General features: G+C 46.2%; 1 protein-coding gene across 4 annotated transcripts in view; it reads left to right on the top strand.

Annotated features, from left to right (window-relative positions):
* Window positions 1–18,000, top strand: part of LOC115644190 (claw keratin-like) — a 33,615-nt gene extending 15,615 nt beyond the window's left edge. The window contains exons 2-3 of one of the 4 annotated variants that reach the window (XR_003998447.1): window positions 17,416–17,544; window positions 17,663–18,000. Coding sequence is in view for 2 of the 4 variants with exons in the window: in XM_030548306.1 (XP_030404166.1) it covers window positions 7,884–8,399 (516 nt within the window). In the remaining 2 variants the exon portion in view is untranslated. Of the gene's footprint in view, window positions 1–3,795; window positions 3,834–7,883; window positions 8,429–17,415 lie in introns of those variants that run through there. The other 3 variants (XM_030548307.1, XR_003998445.1, XM_030548306.1) reach the window with 3 other exon arrangements.
* Window positions 18,001–18,193: the final 193 nt, after the last annotated feature.

Raw genomic sequence — 18,193 nt, 5'->3', positions numbered from 1 at the left:
CGGTGAAAGTCAGACAGGGAACGATTGACAAATGTTTCAGAGGTTTAGGCACAAAGCCGTACATAGACAGTCACTAGTGCAGAGACAGCCTTAGAGTAAAGTAATCACGGCTGTTTTCACATCTCAAGTCAAGATGTCTGATGCAAAAGCTCTTAGAAAAATCACCACTCAGTCAGGCTTGTAGCCTGGTTCTCTGGGAGGAGACGGCAGAGACAGCTACTTTAACTTGGCAAAGATTCCCGAGGAGAAAATCAATGTTGAAACTACCTTTTCCTTACAGCAGTGTAAGTTGTTTGGACTCCCCCCTGCCCCAACCAGGACATCCTCTCTCTCACACGCACACACCCCTGTGCTGCGCAGCCCCAGGACCCCTGCTCCTTGGCAGGGGACAGAGGAATGGACAGACATGGAGGCAGACTGATTTTTACTTTGCTGTTTCAGAAATCTGCGTTAGAAGTCCAGGCACAGACCCTTTCACTGTGGTTCCTCGGACGTCAATAAAAACGTTGAGTTGTAACTCTGGCCACTGCGGGCTGCAGCAGAGGAGGCTGTACACATGGGAGGTATGTTGGAAGGGTTCGGTATGAGGACAGGAAACACAGTGGTGTGGCTTCAGCAATGCGCACTGCACAAGCAGACAGAGAGCAATGGATTGCACGTTTTCCATCAATGAAAAATAAGTGCACATTACTGCAATTATCTTGTTCGTAACACTGCAAATTTAGCCACACAAAGAGAGAGGAGGATGTGGGTGGGGAGGCTGGCCACCGTTGTAACTTACCAGCCAGGGGTTATGGTTCCTGCAAAGGCATCAGTCTCTCCAGAGGATATTCATCCATAACCTGGATCTCTGGGTAAACGTGCAGAACAACCTCCTCTGTGTCTGCCTGGGCTCCTCCGTGGTCCCTCCTTCCTCACTGGCCTCTTGGACAATAAGTCTGGCTGGGTTTAGCTCAAGTCCTCCAAGACCAACTTCCTTGGCCTTCCTGTACAGGAGCCTCAAGTGCTTCATCAGCTCCGTGCACCACCACCCTGCAGACAATAAACCCCATTAGTTGGGACCACTCATGTCAAACACTAACCTGTATCTTCTGAACCCTATTGGATGCTCCCAGATACATCACTAACCTGAGAGTAACTCTGAGACAGGCTCATTCTGGAATTTTTATATTTTGTTTTCATGATTTCGGGGGTAACTTTTGGGTGAAACATCTTCTCATTTAAGTGTGAACTACGATCAGTCATTGAGAGTCTTGCAATGTGCCTCAACTCCCTTTATTTGTAGTTGTCTCAGTGTCGAGTGGGATGAACTGGGACTGTTCTTACTGTGGGCTGTGAATGCTCAGTGGGGGGTGTTGGCCTGGGAGGACGGTCTGCATTGGGGGATGGGAGACTGGCCTTGAGGAAAGATACCTGAGCATGTAACATGAGAACCCAGGAAGGGGTCAGAGGCCAGGTGACACCTCTGCCCCAGAAGCTAAACAAAGGCTGGGAGAGGAGACGCTGGGGGCAGAGAAGGAGTTTTTCAGGAGGTGGCTGGGGAATGGAGGGAAGAGCAGACAGGGCTCTGACTCCCCAGTGGGGCTGTGGTGCCCCTGGGACCTCAAAATGGACCTAATTGGGGAAGATCCTGTTGTCTGTGCCCACAAGTCCTGTCTTGGACTGTGTTCCTGTCATCTAAATAAACCTTCTGCTTTACTGGCTGGCTGAGAGTCATGGTGAATCGCAAGAAGCCGGGGGTGTAGGGCCCTGTGTCCCCCTACACCCCGTGACAGTGAGTATTTACACTTCAGCAGAATTAAATTCTCTTCTACCAAAATTTCTCCCACCTTGAATTGTAAACTGAAATTTTGATTCCTACACTGCACATGAACAAGCTTGAAATGTACACATTTGTATTTCCTTTGGACCTTTTTTACCCTCATATATAAAGAAGACCATGTTACAGCGATAACTACCCTGTACTTTCTTTCACAAACCTGGAGGAATTCATTACCATTGGGTTACTGTGACCCTATAAAGAGATGTGATTCCAAGGAGAGGAAAAAAAGCGCACACAGTGCACTTGGAGACTGCATTGCCGTGGGTGCTCTGACTTAAAACAAGTTTTTTAAGCTTTAATTCCAACTTTATATTTACAACGCTACTGTACTCCTGGAAAATTGACAGACTTGTAATTCCTTTGGAGCAGTATTAACCTCAGCTATAAGAAAGCCACAGTTAAAGTGGATCACAACATTGCTAGTTTTTTATTGTTGATCTTTAGATCCAAGGATGCAAACATTTTGTAACCAGACATGTTACTAACCTTGTCTTGTAATGCAGTATAACAGAGATCAGCCTAGAGCTCAGCCTGTGGTAGGAGAAGTCAAAAGTATTGGGCTTTATTTCTGTTTCTGCAACTGACCCCAGGTGCCCTTCACCTCACCCTGCCTCTTTTTCTAGGCCTATCTGACAGACAGAGTAAGGATGTTAAGGCTGGAAGTTCTTCAGTATCCTCAAAACTCAAGATTTCAAAGCCCCTCACAAACACTCTCTAGTGTTTACACATGAAAAGGGTCGTGTTCTTATAACATTAATCCATTGTTGTGGGGATTAGACACCTCTGCACTGAGTCACACAGTGCAGTCACTTTACACAAAATGGAGGCCAAGGTCTCGAGTGTCATTCCCTTAACCAGGTCATGATTGAAGGCCACACAACTTGGGGCTATTTCATTTTTATTCATGTGTAGTTTTGAATTTGATATTTTTTAAAATCTGTAATGGCTTACCTCCCTGCTAAAACCGAGTTTCAAAGTTTAAAATGGGACTAACATTGTTCATAGCCATCATACTATTCCTCTGCCAAAGGGAAAATTTCATACTTAAAGTCCTGACAGGAAACATACTGGAGGCAACGGAATGATTCCCATTCAATCAAAGGGAAATGGATCTGAATTGCTCGGAATGGAGGTATATAGAATGGAGAAAAATGGCTCCCTGCTTCCTAGCAAATTTAGAATGAACTGCCTCATGTCCCTAATCACCACCAGCATGAATTGAAAGAACAAAACTGGATTCCTTTCATGACACCCACTTGGGCTATTGATGCTGCTCAGAATCACCTTGACATTCATTCTCACTGCAGCACCAATAAAGTCACTGGAATGCAGTTGGCCTAAATTACTTTAAGATGAAAGAGCTGAAGACTGAAATGTGCATGTCACAACTTCTGAGGCTGAGATTAACCCACTGATCACCGATGCTGAGGAAAACAGCTCCATCAAAAGGAGGACTCATGCAAGCAATCAAATTTGTTTGGTAACTAATGACGACCTGTCACGGAGTGTGGGGAGTCCGGCCCTGCACCCCTCTTCCTGGAACCCACAGTGACTATTAGCCAGCCAGTAAAACAGAAGGTTTATTGGACAATAGGAACAGAGGTTACAGCAGAGCTTGCAGGCACAGTTAGGACCCCTCCCTTGAGTCCTTCTGGGCTTTCAGGGTGCTTGGATCCTAGCTAGGATACCCTGAATTCCGCCCACACAGCCCCAAGCCCAAACTCAAACTGCTTCCCTCTTGCCACTCCCTTCCTTTGTCCCCTTCCCGGGCAAAGGTGTTGACCTTTCCCCTCCCTTACCTAGCTCAGGTTACAGGCGCTGGCATCGTCCATCCCCTAAAGTCCTCCCCTGGTCTCCCACTCCCCACACAAACACTCCCTACTGCATCACAGGACCTCCTCCACAAACAGCATCTCAGATCCTCCAGGCAGTCCTAGGAACTGTATAAAAGTGCTCACCACTCAGCACTCTTCTAAACACTTCTCCAGACTTCATCTCCTCGGTGAACTGGGTAAGTCCAGTTCCACTCAATCTCTTTCTAACCCTAGAGATATCACAGTAGGGCCTCTTTTCATTTAAGATGGAATCTTGCATGTTCTCGCTTTGATTTTTATCAGGGATTCATAGACTCTCAGACTCTAGGACTGGAAGGGACCGAGAGGTCATCGAGTCCAGTCCCCTGCCCTCATGGCAGGACCAAATACTGTCTAGACCATCCCTGATAGACATTTATCTAACCTACTCTTAAATATCTCCAGCGATGGAGATTCCACAACTTCCCTAGGCAATCTATTCCAGTGTTTAACTACCCTGACAGTTAGGAACTTTTTCCTAATGTCCAACCTAAATCTCCCTTGCTGCAGTTTAAGCCCATTGCTTCTTGTTCTATCATTGGAGGCTAAGGTGAACAAGTTTTCTCCCTCCTCCTGATGACACCCTTTTAGATACCTGAAAACTGCTATCATGTCCCCTCTCAGTCTTCTCTTTTCCAAACTAAACAAACCCAATTCCTTCAGCCTTCCTTCATAGGTCATGTTCTCAAGACCTTTCATCATTCTTGTTGCTCTTCTCTGGACCCTCTCCAATTTCTCCACATCTTTCTTGAAATGCGGTGCCCAGAACTGGACACAATACTCCAGTTGAGGCCTAACCAGCGCAGAGTAAAGCGGAAGAATGACTTCTCATGTCTTGTTTACAACACAGCTGTTAATGCCTCCCAGAATCATGTTTGCTTTTTTTGCAACAGTATCACACTGTTGACTCATATTAAGCTTGCGGTCCACTATGACCCCTAGATCTCTTTCTGCCATACTCCTTCCTAGACAGTCTCTTCCCATTCTGTATGTGTGAAACTGATTGTTCCTTCCTAAGTGGAGCACTTTGCATTTATCTTTATTGAACTTCATCCTGTTTACCTCAGACCATTTCTCCAACTTGTCCAGATCATTTTGAATTTTGACCCTGTCCTCCAAAGCAGTTGCAATCCCTCCCAGTTTGGTATCGTACGCAAACTTAATAAGCGTACTTTCTATGCCAACATCTAAATCGTTGATGAAGATATTGAACAGAACCGGTCCCAAAACAGACCCCTGCAGGAACCCCACTTGTTATACCTTTCCAGTAGGATTGGGAGCCATTAACAACTACTCTCTGAGTACGGTTATCCAGCCAGTTATGCACCCACCTTATAGTAGCCTCATCTAAATTGTACTTTCCTAGCTTATCTATAAGAATATCATGCGAGACCGTATCAAATGCCTTACTAAAGTCTAGGTATATCACATCCACCGCTTCTCCCTTATCCACAAGGCTCGTTATCCTATCAAAGAACGCTATCAGATTAGTTTGACACGATTTGTTCTTTACAAATCCATGCTGGCTATTCCCTATCACCTTACCACCTTCCAAGTGTTTGCAGATGATTTCTTTGATTACCTGCTCCATTATCTTCCCTGGCACAGAAGTTAAACTAACTGGTCTGTAGTTTCCTGGCTTGTTTTTATTTCCCTTTTTATAGATGGGCACTATATTTGCCCCCTTCCAGTCTTCTGGAATCTCCCCCGTCTCCCATGATTTCCCAAAGATAATAGCTAGAGGCTCAGATACCTCTTCCATTAACTCCTTGAGTATTCTAGGATGCATTTCATCAGGCCCTGGTGACTTGCAGGCATCTAACTTTTCTAAGTGATTTTTTACTTGCTCTTTCCTTATTTTCTCTTCTAAACCTACCCTCTTCCCGTAAGCATTCACTATACTAGACATTCCTTCAGACTTCTCAGTGAAGACCGAAACAAAGAAGTCATTAAGCATCTCTGCCATTTCCAAGTCTCCCGTTACTGTTACCCCCTCCTCATTGAGCAGTGGGCCTACCCTGTCCTTAGTCTTCCTTTTGCTTCTAATGTATTGATAAAAAGTCTTCTTGTTTCCCTTTATTCCCATAGCTAGTTTGAGTTCATTTTGTGCCTTTGCTTTTCTAATCTTGCCTCTGCATTCCTGTGTTATTTGCCTATATTCATCCTTCGTGATCTGACCTAGTTTCCATTTTTATATGCCGCCTTTTTATTTTGTAGGTCACGCAAGATCTCAAGGGTAAGCCAAGGTGGTCTGTTGCCACATTTTCTATCTTTCCTAACCATCGGAATAACTTGCTTTTGGGCCCTTAATAGCGTCCCTTTGAAAAACTGCCAACTTTCCTCAGCTGTTTTTCCCCTCAGCCTTAATTCCCATGGGACCTTGCCTATCAGCTCTCTGAGCTTACCAAAATCCGCCTTCCTGAAATCCATTGTCTCTATTCTGCTGTACTCCCTTCTACCTTTCCTTAGAATTGCAAATTCTATGATTTCATGATCACTTTCACCCAAGCTTCCTTCTACTTTCAAATTCTCAACAAGTTCCTCCCTATTGGTTAAAATCAAGTCTAGAACAGCTTCCCCCCTAGTAGCTTTTTCAACTTTCTGAAATAAAAAGTTGTCTGCAATGCAGTCCAGGAACTTATTGGATAGTCTGTGCCCCGCAGTGTTATTTTCCCAACATATATCTGGGTAGTTGAAGTCCCCATCACCACCAAATCTTGGGCTTTGGATGATTTTGTTAGTTGTTTGAAAAAAGCCTCATCCACCTCTTCCGCCTGATTAGGTGGCCTGTAGTAGACTCCCAGCACGACATCACCTGTGGTTTTTACCCCTTTTAGCCTAACCCAGAGACTCTCCACCCTTCCGTCTCCTATGTCCATCTCCACCTCAGTCCAAGTGTGTACATTTTTAATATATAAGGCAACACCTCCTCCCTTTTTCCCCTGTCTATCCTTCCTGAGCAAACTATACCCATCCACACCAACATTCCAGTCGTGTGTATTATCCCACCAAGTTTCAGTAATGCCAATAATGTCATAGTTGTATTTATTTATTAGCACTTCCAGTTCTTCCTGCTTATTACCCATACTTCTTGCATTTGTATAAAGGCATCTAAGATACTGGTTTGATCTTGCCTCCCAGCTTTGCCCTGACCCTCCTTCCTCTCTGCCATTATAGCCCGTGCTCCCTCCTGTTTCCAACCCATCTCCCAGGTCTTGTTCCCCACTTACCTGTGGGCTTTGCTCACCTGTCCCCGTCGAACCTAGTTTAAAGCCCTCCTTACTAGGTTAGCCAGTCTGTGCGCAAATAAGGCCTTTCCCCGCTTCGAAAGGTGAACGCCATCTGTTCCTAGCAGTCCTTCCTCAAATAGCATCCCGTGGTCGAGGAAACCAAAGCCCTCCAGGCGACACCATCTTCGCAGCCAGGCATTCACCACCACGATGCATCTGTTTCTGCCCGGACCCCTACCTTCAACAGGAAGAATCGAAGAGAATACCACCTGCGCTCCAAACTCCTTAACCCGTACTCCCAGAGCCCTGTAGTCACTCTTGATCTTCCATACCTATCTTGTGTCATTAGTAAGTTGCAGGCGCTGGCGGATTCATGAGCTAAAGCTAAAGAGAGACTTGAAGAACAATTGGGAAACATATTACCTATTAACTGGAAATAGATTTAGGGCACTGAAATCTTTTCAGTAACTTTAGAAAGTCCCTTAACCTTTTTTCACTTAGGTGGATTTGGAAGAAACTTTCCTAGGTTAGTCCAGAAAGATCCAATTCAGTAGTCTTCTACTTATTCTGTAGCAGCTGTTACGCCTCAGTACTGGAGACAAGAGACAGATGAAGTTGACAAGTGGAGTGCTCCGGCTGAGTAATTCCTATGTTCTCCTGAACAGAAATACCCATTGAAGGTGCTTCTCCTGAGATGATGTAATTTCATGACGCTCTTATTCCAGTCTGTGTTTTACAGACAAAGTCATTGAGAGGGGCTCAAAGGGACCGGTTGGGAGGGACGCTTACTGCAAGTGGACAAATGGACAAGAGAGGTAGAAAGACCAAATAGGAACAAATACAAAGAGACTAACTCCACTCCTCCTCTCTCTCTCGGGCCCCATGCTGACCTCACTACCATTGTAACCGAGCTTTGAATCCTTTCTTCCACCGGCACTTCTACCTTCTCTTTACTCTCATCCCTCTTGTGTGTTGCAGGTTTACCTCCACCCCAGAAAGATGACTGTCTCCAGCCTGTGGTATCCAGAATGCGGGGTGGCCCGGCCTAGTCCAGTTACTGGCAGCTCCAACGAGCCATGCGTTAGGCAGTGCCCTGACTCTGAAGTGGTGATCAGACCCTCACCGGTTGTTGTGACCCTCCCTGGACCAATTCTCAGCAATTTCCCTCCGCAGAGTGAAGTAGCAGCCGTAGGAGCACCTGTGGTGGGAGCTGGTTTGGGGGGCTCATTTGGTTGGGGGGGATTGCACGGCTATGGAGGCCTTTACGGAGGGTTGTATGGTTTAGGGAGATTAGGTGGTTATGGTGGCCATTACGGTCATGGGGGATTATTGGGCCACGGGGGATACTCTGGTTACTCAGGTCTTTACGGTTATGGGGGATTGTTGGGCTATGGGGGACACTGCGGTTACCCGGGCCTTTATGGTTACGGGGGATTATGGGGATACGGGGGATATGGCCGCAGGTCTCTTGGTGGATATTGTGGGCCATGTTAAACCCAGCAGGAACACCCACAGAAGAAGGAAGAACCAGGAAATGAACAGCAAGATACAGATTCACCCCTGAGCTTATGGGCATGGCTTTCAGAAGTGCTGGGCAAACAGGGCTCCAGTTGAACCCAGTGGGAGCTGTCTGTGCTCAGCACCTTGGGCTGACAGCCATGCTGCATTTCTAATGTTACGCTTTAGGACTCTTTCTGCCAAGGCTTTCCCACCCGCGTGCTGATTCTCGCTTTCACATGTGGACTCATTCTGAATTACATGCAGGCTGTTTACACTGACCCCGCAAGGTGAAGGAACAGCAGCCTTCAAATAGGCACCGTTTATGTTTAGTATCACTTTAAGTCCCATTTAGGCACCACATTTTCTACCTTTCCATCGGTACGTACCTCTAGGGGCTCACTTTGATCTTTGCTCTGGCCAGATGTCTAATGGAGAAGCTGCCTAGTCTCTGCTTTTATTTTGCTTCGTCTCATTGCCCACCAACTGGAATAAAACAAAGAACTTATAATGGTTACAAAGGGGACTTCTTTGTCAACCTCTGCAGCTGCAACAAAGCAAACAGATCTTCGTGTCTGAAATAAGCCCCACTGAGGTGTGTGATGGGTCGCAACTCTTCTTGAAACACTGGAAATACATTCTTTCTGCTCTGTAGTATTTCTTCCTGAAACTGTGTACTACCAATTTCATTTGCATTAAAAACTCTACTGCATCATAATATCGGTCTTCTGGTTCTCCTTGTTCCTCCCTCCTTGCTTAAACAATCGTGTTGGACGAAATTCCTCCTTGTGTCGCTGGCACTTTCAAAGCCCTGGTAGGTAAAGTCTTTTTCTGCAAAGACTTAGGGACAGATTTTCCCTTCATTTACGTTCCCTTTAGTTTCAAGAAGATCAATCATATGATTTGTGTTAAGAGTCTATGAGAGTCTTTGCAGGTTTTCATAAGGAAAAGAAAAGTGGCCACAAGATCACATACTTCAATGTAGGTCAACGGTGACAGACTCTACCTCATAGTGGGAGGGCCATGAGGACCCACCCCCAATGTGGTCCCACTCCTGCCCCTCCTATTCCCCAAAGCCCCGACCCCTGGCCAAACCAATGCTGGAGCCAGAACAGGGAGCCCATCCCCCCAGCTGCCGGAGTTGAGGGGGCTCGAGAGCAGACCCCAGCCTGCAGCCCCTGATCCCGCACCCCATCCATGGCAGATGGCAGGCTCAAGGTTCCCCACAGTTGCCTGTGTGCTTCTTACTCTGACCCTGCTCCTGCTTCTGGCCCAGACGAGGATAGAGTCTCATGGGTAAGAGGAGGGGCGGGGAGTCAGGCCCACATAAAAAGTAGACCTGGCCCAGAGTGGTTCCTGGCCCCCCTTCCGCTTCCCCTTCCCCTTCCTCTTCCCATTCAGTTCCCCCAAACACACGCAACTCTTCAAAAGAACTCAGTGGCAAAAACAAAAGTCAGTGTGTCTGCTTGACACCTCCTTTGCATTAACTTTATGCAGCTGATGTGAGAAAGTTAACAGGCAGAAAGAAACGGTCCATATCCATGGAGAGGAGATCACCTGGTTGAATTCTCATTGACACTAAAGCCTTTTGACAGTGCTCTGGCATGGGAAAGAGGCACTCAAGTCAAGGTAGATGTAGGTAACATCCACCTTATGGCCCCTGCCTTATTTGCATTTTACAACGTGGTGTAATACCTATTGTGTAGTTGAGAATCAGGGCCAGTGTGGTGATAACAGAGGAAACCCATAACCAGGAAGGCATTAGACGAAACCGATCAAGGGTAACATGGCAAACATGAGGAATGTTTGCAGAGGTGCTGATGAAATGCAGCTCTCTCATTATTTCACATGGAGTTTGGTGCACTCAACACTTCTCAAAGCCAGGCCTATGGGATCAGAGGTGAATCTGTATCTTACCGTTCATTTCCTGCTTCTTCCTGTTCCCATGGAGATGCCTGGTGGGCGCAATGTGGTTTACAATTTCCATTTAGGTCCCGATGACCCCATCCCAATCCCCCCAGCCCTGTTTTCCCCAAAAACCATATGGGCCCTTGTGACCATGGAGCCCGTCCTAACCGTATTGGCCTCCATAACTGTATAATCTCCCATAGCCACTAGGACACCGGTTACAATATAATCCTCCATAATGTTATAAACCTCTATCAGCACATATGACCCCATCGCCACCTCCAGTGTCAGCTGCACCTGAGGATTCCACTCTGCTTTCCTGAGGGAAAGAGCTGAGAATTGCTCCTGGCTTGTTACAGCTGTTGTGCACGGTGTGTGGAATGTCCTGTCTCTAAGAAGTATAAATTTATATATCCCCAGCTCCTCTGCCTTGCCCCAGCCTTTCTTCACTTAGGTACCCTGCCTCTAGCTCCCTCTACCTCTTAACGACAGGATAATTTTTGGGACAAAGAGAGTAACAAGGATTCAAAAGAGCTCGTTAGGTCCCTCAATCTTTCTTTCTTGCTTTCTTTCAAGATCTTCTTGCTTCAGAAACACGTGCAATGACATTCCACACACCGTACACAACAGCTGTAACAAGCCAGACATAAGGCAGTGCGCTGACTCTACAGTGCTGATCCAATCGCCACTGTCATGTCCTTCCCAGGAGCAATTCTCAGCTCTTTCCCTCAGGAAAGCAGAGTGGAATCCTCGGGTGCAGCTGACACTGGAGGTGGTGATGGGGGCACATGTGCTGATAGAGGTTTATAACGTTATGGAAACAACTACAAATAGAGGGTGTAAAAGTGCATTGCAAGATTCTCAATGGTTGATCATTGTTCACACTTAGAGGAGAAGATGTTTCACCCAAAGTTCACCCCAAAATCATCAAAACAAAATTTAAAAAATGCCAAAATGAGCCTCTCTAAGAGTTACTCTCAGGTTAGTGATGTATCTGGAAGCGTCCAAGTACGGTTCAGGTGATACAGGTTAGTGTTTGGCATGAGTGATCCCAACTACTGGAGTTTATTTCTGATTCTGCCAATTGATCCCTGTCTGACTTTCACCTGAATGTGCCTCCCTTTACCTCCATGGCAAACAGGTATATTTATTACTTTCAGGGTGGATTGTCTGAGGCTTCCTCCAGTCTAAGCATTTCAAAGTGCTTCTCAAACACCCATCAAGTGTTTTACTGCCAAAGAGATGAACTACTAAAGTAGTAATAACATTTTACAAGGATTAGATATTCCAACTCTGAAGACTTTGTCTGTAAAATGTCACTGCAGTGCTCAGTTTGTGATTCCCAGCCTTTGAAATAGGGCTTTTTGATTTTCCCTCCATGTCCCTTTGCATATACCTTTTCTATATATATTGAAGTTTAAAGGTAGATATTGAACCAGTGTAAAAGGGAACAGTTCCATCAGCTTGAAGGAATGCACTTTATCTAGCCTGGCGGAGAGACACTTTGTTGGGAATGTCTCTCTCTCTGCATACACGGCAACTCTACCCCCTGCTGCTCAGATCCAACATATAGTGAAACCAATGGGAAGCATCAGGTACTGCATCTCCACCCATGAGCAGCCAAGAGAAGTGGGTCTTGTGAGAGACATCAGCTAATAAAGCAAAGGAAGAAGCACAGCACTGACAGTTAAGGATTCCTTCTTCAAACGATCAGAGAGCTGTGGGATGAGACTGGATTAATTGGAAGTCTGACCAACCTAGTGCATCCTGTAAGAACCGTCTCTCACACAAAGCTTTTCAGCCAGAATTAGAATAATTTTTAAATTGGAAAATACAACCCCACCAGGATTTCCTCTAACCCGAACAGCATGAAATTCTTTCCCTCAGCTGTAAGGCACAGAACGCCATTGAAGTCTGGGGAACTCTACTGATGTCCACTGGTTCGGTATCTGCCTCTTGAGCTTTGTAAAGGAATGTTTACTAAAGAAAGGGAAATTCAAAGCTTTACTGAATGAAAATCAAACAGTCCCAAATTCGGAGCCTGGGAATCATCGTCTGACTATTGGCATGACATCAGAAACCTTAACATGGATCTGTAAGGTTCATTTAATCCAGCGTTTCTCTAATGAGGCCACCAGCGGATTTTTTTACAGCTACGTCAGCCTCAGGAAAGAGGGAGCCCAGGACCCTGCAGTCAGCTGCTGAGTTCCCAACCCACCCTCCGCAGGACAGGCTCTCAATGAAGAGCTCTGGGAGGCAGGGACAGAGAGACGGGTTTCTGAAAGGTCACCAAAAAAATTGTTGGGAGAACTCTTGAATCTTAATCCATAATTTGGGAGCATCTAATCCCACAAAAAGAATCTGCTATTAAAATAATAGAACCCTGTGTGCACATACAACTTTAATGAGCCTGCAGTGCTTTGAAGTCCTTTGATTTGAGGAAGCCTGTGATCATTGAGCATAATATCACTATGAGATCTGGTTTATGTGGAGGTGAACAAGCACATTGAGGTGAAGGTTACACAGGTTGCAACTCACAGAGTCAGTAATAAAACCTAGTCCTAGTGATTACTCACCCATGCTCACCACTGCTCCTGAACTGCATTGGACAGTTCCCATTCAAGGCTTCTGAATATCCCACTGCAGCGTCAGTGAAGTCAGTAGAATGATCCCAGGAATGTCGCTGGCCCGTAATGTTTTCAGAGGAAAGGGAGCTGAGGGGTGTATTGTGCCCCTCACATCGTGTGGAGTTAGCAAGAAAATGATCCTCAAAAAGATGTTGGTGTCACTAGGCATAAATCTAGGTAACTCGGGGGGGTGGTAAACCACAAGTGTCAATGAAGCCCTCCTGCTGGAGGCTTCAATGAACCAATGTTCCTCCATGTTAAACACTTTGTGTAACCTAGTGTAACCTAATATGTTAAGAGCTGTAAAATGTAGTGTTAGCAGTTAGTTTTCGGTTGTAACAGTCAGTTCTCTGCTGTAATACATTAAAGCTAGGCTAAAGCACGCTCAAGGCTGTTTTAAGATACTGTATACATGTCTCAGCAGCGGAGAGCGGGGAGGAAGGGGGAAGACAAAAGATTGAATGAGAAAAGATACTGCAGCTGGATGGGAAAGGAGGGGGGAGTGAGAAATCAGTTAGTCAGCAAGAAAGTTTTGTAGTAAACAACTGTGATATAAAAGGAAGAAACTGCTTTTTTTAGGGGGGCAGGATTTGAGATTTTCTCCCTTGCACCTTATTTGAGCTTGGTTTGCTTCTCCACCCTGGTGTGTTTATTGGCGCGGCACACCAAGTGACGGACGCCCCCACCCCCCCCCCGCCCGCTGTTGCTTGGCCTCAGGCAGTTATCTGCCGGCAACAAAGACAAAGGGAAAAAATCACATCAGTTGAAGGAGTTACTCAAAGTTTGATTTTTAACTCATTGGGCCTTCAGGAACAAAGGATCTCTCAAGTCCTCCAGCAGCCGAAAAAACTGTCTGAAAAAATTAAGGACTCACGGGTCTTCTAATCCCTTTAATTTATTCTACTGTGTGAACTAGAGAACCCTATTCAAGTTGCTCTCTCCATAACCATTGAGGCTATGTGCTAGTGATCCTTTTAACTTAGGACTGAATCTTGCACAGACACTCTGTGATTCTTAACATGAGAAAGGTTTGGGTTTTTAAATTTTTTTTTCTCTTATTGAGTTGCAGACATTGGTTTTTTCGTGGTTTATAAGTTAAGGCCTGGATTTTCAGAGCAAGACATGTACAATATTTGGCACACTACAGCCTGATGATTTTAGTTGGAACTTGGGCATTCAAATCCCTTAGGGATTTCCAAAAAATCTCACCCCCAATTTTTGATTTAGGGTTCAGGAAGAAATTCCCTACATTTCCTCCATAAAGTGTTCATTAATTCTTTTTCTGCTTTCTTCTGAAGCAGACGGTGAGTGATACTCATTGAGATAACATACTGCATTAGATGGGCCATTTGTCTCTTCTAGCATGGAAATTGCAACAGTCTCGCTTTCAGAAGTGAATCTAGATGCAGATCCTCCTCTAGCTTAACTTAGTGTAGCTGCAGTGAAGCCAGTGGATCAGAGCAGATTTGCACCAGGGGAGGAGCTGGGGTTGTGTTTTGTTTTGATTTAAAAACCCATTTTTCTTTATTCATCAGCAAGTGTTGGTGACTCGCTGAGGTTTACAAACCAAAGCATGGTCTTGTGATACTGGACTGAACTGCTGTGTCTGTCAGTAGATGTCAGAGGACTGTTGGCCACTCACTAAATGTTAGGGGAGCTTTTTTGGTGGCCTTGTGCCAATACCAAAAGGATGGTGAAGGACCAATGAGAAATCAGGGATCTTGACTGACTGTCCCCAGAACCAATGATGAGAGCCCAACACGGCCTACCAGCCTGATCGACAGGGCAGGCAGGCCAATGAGGGAGTCAGGAGCCCGGGGTCCCGTCCTCCGTGTGAGCTGGAGCTGCCTCAGCCAGCGCGGGCCCAGCTGAGGGGAGAGCAGCAGCCAGAGCTGAGCTGAGCGGAGCCGCAGCAGCCTGAGGGGCCAGAGGAGCAGCCCAGAGAGCAGAGCTGAGCTGGAGGCAGAGCCGCAGCCAGGCTGGGGCAGAGTGGGGCTGGGGCTGGGGCTGGGGCTGGGGCCGTCCGGAGCCGGGTGCGCTGAGCAGCTGGGTGAGTGGGGGGGACCCTGGGCAGAGGGTCCAGCACAGGGAGACGCCACCAGCCAAGACGGGGATCATGACACTGATGGGGGCCTGATGCTGGGAAGAAGGGTCCTGCCACCTGGAGCCTGAGGGCGTGTGGGAAGCACCAGAGCAAGTGTCCGAGCCGCAGCGTCCCTGCAGCACGGCCAGGGACTGGGCAGGAGGAACAGACTGTGAACTGCCCTGACACTGCAGAGACGGCTGTGTGTGGTGTCCCTCAGCCCACAGGGTGGGGTGACTTGCTCCTTTATCCTGTCCTAATTTATTCCTTATTTATTTATTAGTTGCTGTTTAATAAATCATATTTGCTCTGAAGTACATGTACAGTAGAACCTCAGCGCTACGGACACCTCGGGAATGGTGGTTGTCTGTAACTCTGAAATGGTCCGTAACCTGAAGATGTTACGGAATTCAGCCACTGCTGAATTGGGGCTGCAGCCATTGGGGGTGGAAGCATCCAGTGTGAGGAGAGTACCCTGGAGTGGGGACAGCTGAGCCCCTGACCTAAGTGACCGTGAGAAGATTAAGGATGGAGCCCCACCAGGATTTCTAGTCCGAGCCTTGTCAGGGTTACAAGGACAGTAGAAGAGGAGTCCTTGAGGTCAGGCAGGCCTCTGGGAAAACAGAGTGGGAATTAGGACTCAGATTCATTCATTAGTAAATTCAAGCGGGGTCCATATAATCTGGTAAAGTTCCCCACAGAGGTGGGACCATCTCCTACTAACATATAGGTTATATCCTAACAAGGAATCTTGTATCATTAATGCTATCCCAGCCATGTTCTTTGCACTATTTTTTTAAAGGACTGGAAATTCCAAGCATTAATGATATACATTTTATATATTTATATCTCTTAGAGACAGGATATTTTTAGGACAAAGAGAATAACAAGGATTCAAAAGAGCTGGTTGGGTCCCTTCTTCTTTCTTTCTTTCTTTCTTTCTTTGTCTCTCTCTGCATCTCTCTCTCTCTGCTTTTCTCTCTTTAGGTCTCTACATGACCTCAGTTGCAATAGGAGCTAATCATTAAAATTTTTATTTCCCTTTCTAATGTACCTTAAGTTTATTGTCTTGCCTGCTGTGTGTTTCAGGTTTATCGCCATGGCAGAAAGATGTCTTGCTTCACAAATGTGTGAAGCTGCAATAAGCTACAACATGCCAGGTGTAAGCCAGTTCCCTGCCTCCACAGTGCTGATCCAGCCACCACCTTCCCAGGAGCAATTCTCAGCTCTTTCCCTCAGAAAAGCAGAGTGGGATCCCCAGGAGTAGCTGACATTGGAGGTGGTGATGGGGGCAGATGTGATGATAGAGGCTCATAACGTTCTGGAGGGTTATATGGTTACGGGGGTTCCTGTGATGATGGGAGATTATACAGTTATGGGGGCCCATACAGTTAGGATGGACTCTATGGTCATGGGGTCCATATGGTTGTGAGGGAATACAAGTTTAGGGGGATGGCGATGGGTAGGATTACCAGATAGTAACTGTGAAAAAACGGGATGGCGTGGGGGTGCGGGGGGATAATAGGCGCCTATCTAAGACAAAGTCCCAAAAAACAGTATTGTCACTTTAAAAATGGGACATCTGGTCATCCTAGCGATGGGGCCATTGTTATGTTAATGGCAGCTGTGGGCCATGTTAAATACAGCAGGTATATCCATGGGAACAGGAAGAACCAGGAAATGAGAGGCATGATACAGATTCACATCTGAGCTCATAGGCCAAACTTTGAGAAGTGGTGAGTACACTGAACTCAGTGTGAAATAATGAGCGAGCTGCATTTCATCAGCACCTCTGCAAAGATTCCTCATGTTTCCCATGTTAAACTCGATGGGTTTCCTCTATTGCTTCCCTAGCGATAGGTTTCTTCTGTTATCAGCACAATGGGCCTGATTCTCAACTACACGACAGTCAACATAAACAAAATGTCTCGCGGTCCACCAGCAGATTGCCCTGATGGGCCACAACCCGAAGGTTCCCCACCCCTGGTCTAGGTGATCTCCTATCCATGAATATGGACGATCTCTATCTGCCTTTTAACTTTCTAACAGCAGCTGCATAATGGAGAAGCTTTTCGAACTTCTGCTTTTATTGCGCTTTTTTTCAGTTGAGAGAAGTACTTCCAAAAGGTGACAGATGGACTGGAGTGCCAAACTCTACAGCTGCAAGAAAGAACTCAGAGAACTGTGAGAAAGATATCATTTTGGAGCTGGGGATAGGATACGGCTCTCCATAAAACGATGGAAATCTAATCTTCCTACTCTTCTTTCTTTCTTTATTCTCTATTCTGACAATTTCCTACTCCCCTTTATGTCTTATTCAAATATATACTACCTCATACTATTGGTCATCTGGTTTAATTGTTCTTCCATTCGTTATCTTTTCATATTACCAAAGGTTCATCCCACAGCATCTCATCCTTCACCAAGAATTCACCATTTTCCTCTCTGCTGGGCTTCTTGCTGGGCTCACTCAACTGCATTGTCTTACAAGACGTCACTTTCTTGCCTGCTCATGGATGGAGAGGTAGTTTCTGGCAGAGTACAGGTTCCAAGACTTAACTCAAACCCTTTGTACAAAACAGCACTGCTTCCTTTCCCTCTCCACCATCCCTCCCCTTGACTAATCAGCAAATCTGCTCTAGGCAGCGCTTTGACAATCCTTTGATGACAGCCACATGTGCTACTGATGCCACCCATAACCACCAGCTGGCTCACACAATGTTAAGATGAAAGACAACTGAAGAGTGCAACATGCATATCACCCCCTGTGAGGCTGCAATTCATCCAAAGGAGGACTTACAAAGGCACTCAAGTTTGTGTAAGCAGAGTCAGGATGAGCTCTCCCCTGACCTCTGGTGGTGAATTATGGGAAGTGCGGAAAGAAGGCCAGGAAATGTGAACTCTCAAATATTTGCATGGGCACACCCAGCAAGGCAGCCTGGGATGGTTATTTTGACAGCTGGGCTCCCCAATTTCTTTGTTATTGGGGCAGGAGGAAAAGAAATGGGATGCCGCATTGTTTCCTTCCTTTATTAAAAGGATTTGGCTACACTCAGACTCCGTGCTTGCGAGAGGGGAAGTATTGCCTCCTAGAGGCACTCAGGGGGGTGTGGTATGTAAGTGTCCCAGGTCACTCGGTGGGGACTCGAGCCGGTTATGCATTGTGTTATTGA

This window comes from Gopherus evgoodei, unplaced genomic scaffold (genome assembly GCF_007399415.2).
Source record: "Gopherus evgoodei ecotype Sinaloan lineage unplaced genomic scaffold, rGopEvg1_v1.p scaffold_95_arrow_ctg1, whole genome shotgun sequence".
In the NCBI taxonomy this organism is placed as follows: Eukaryota; Metazoa; Chordata; order Testudines; family Testudinidae; genus Gopherus; species Gopherus evgoodei.
This window is presented reverse-complemented; position numbering and strand designations above follow the sequence as displayed.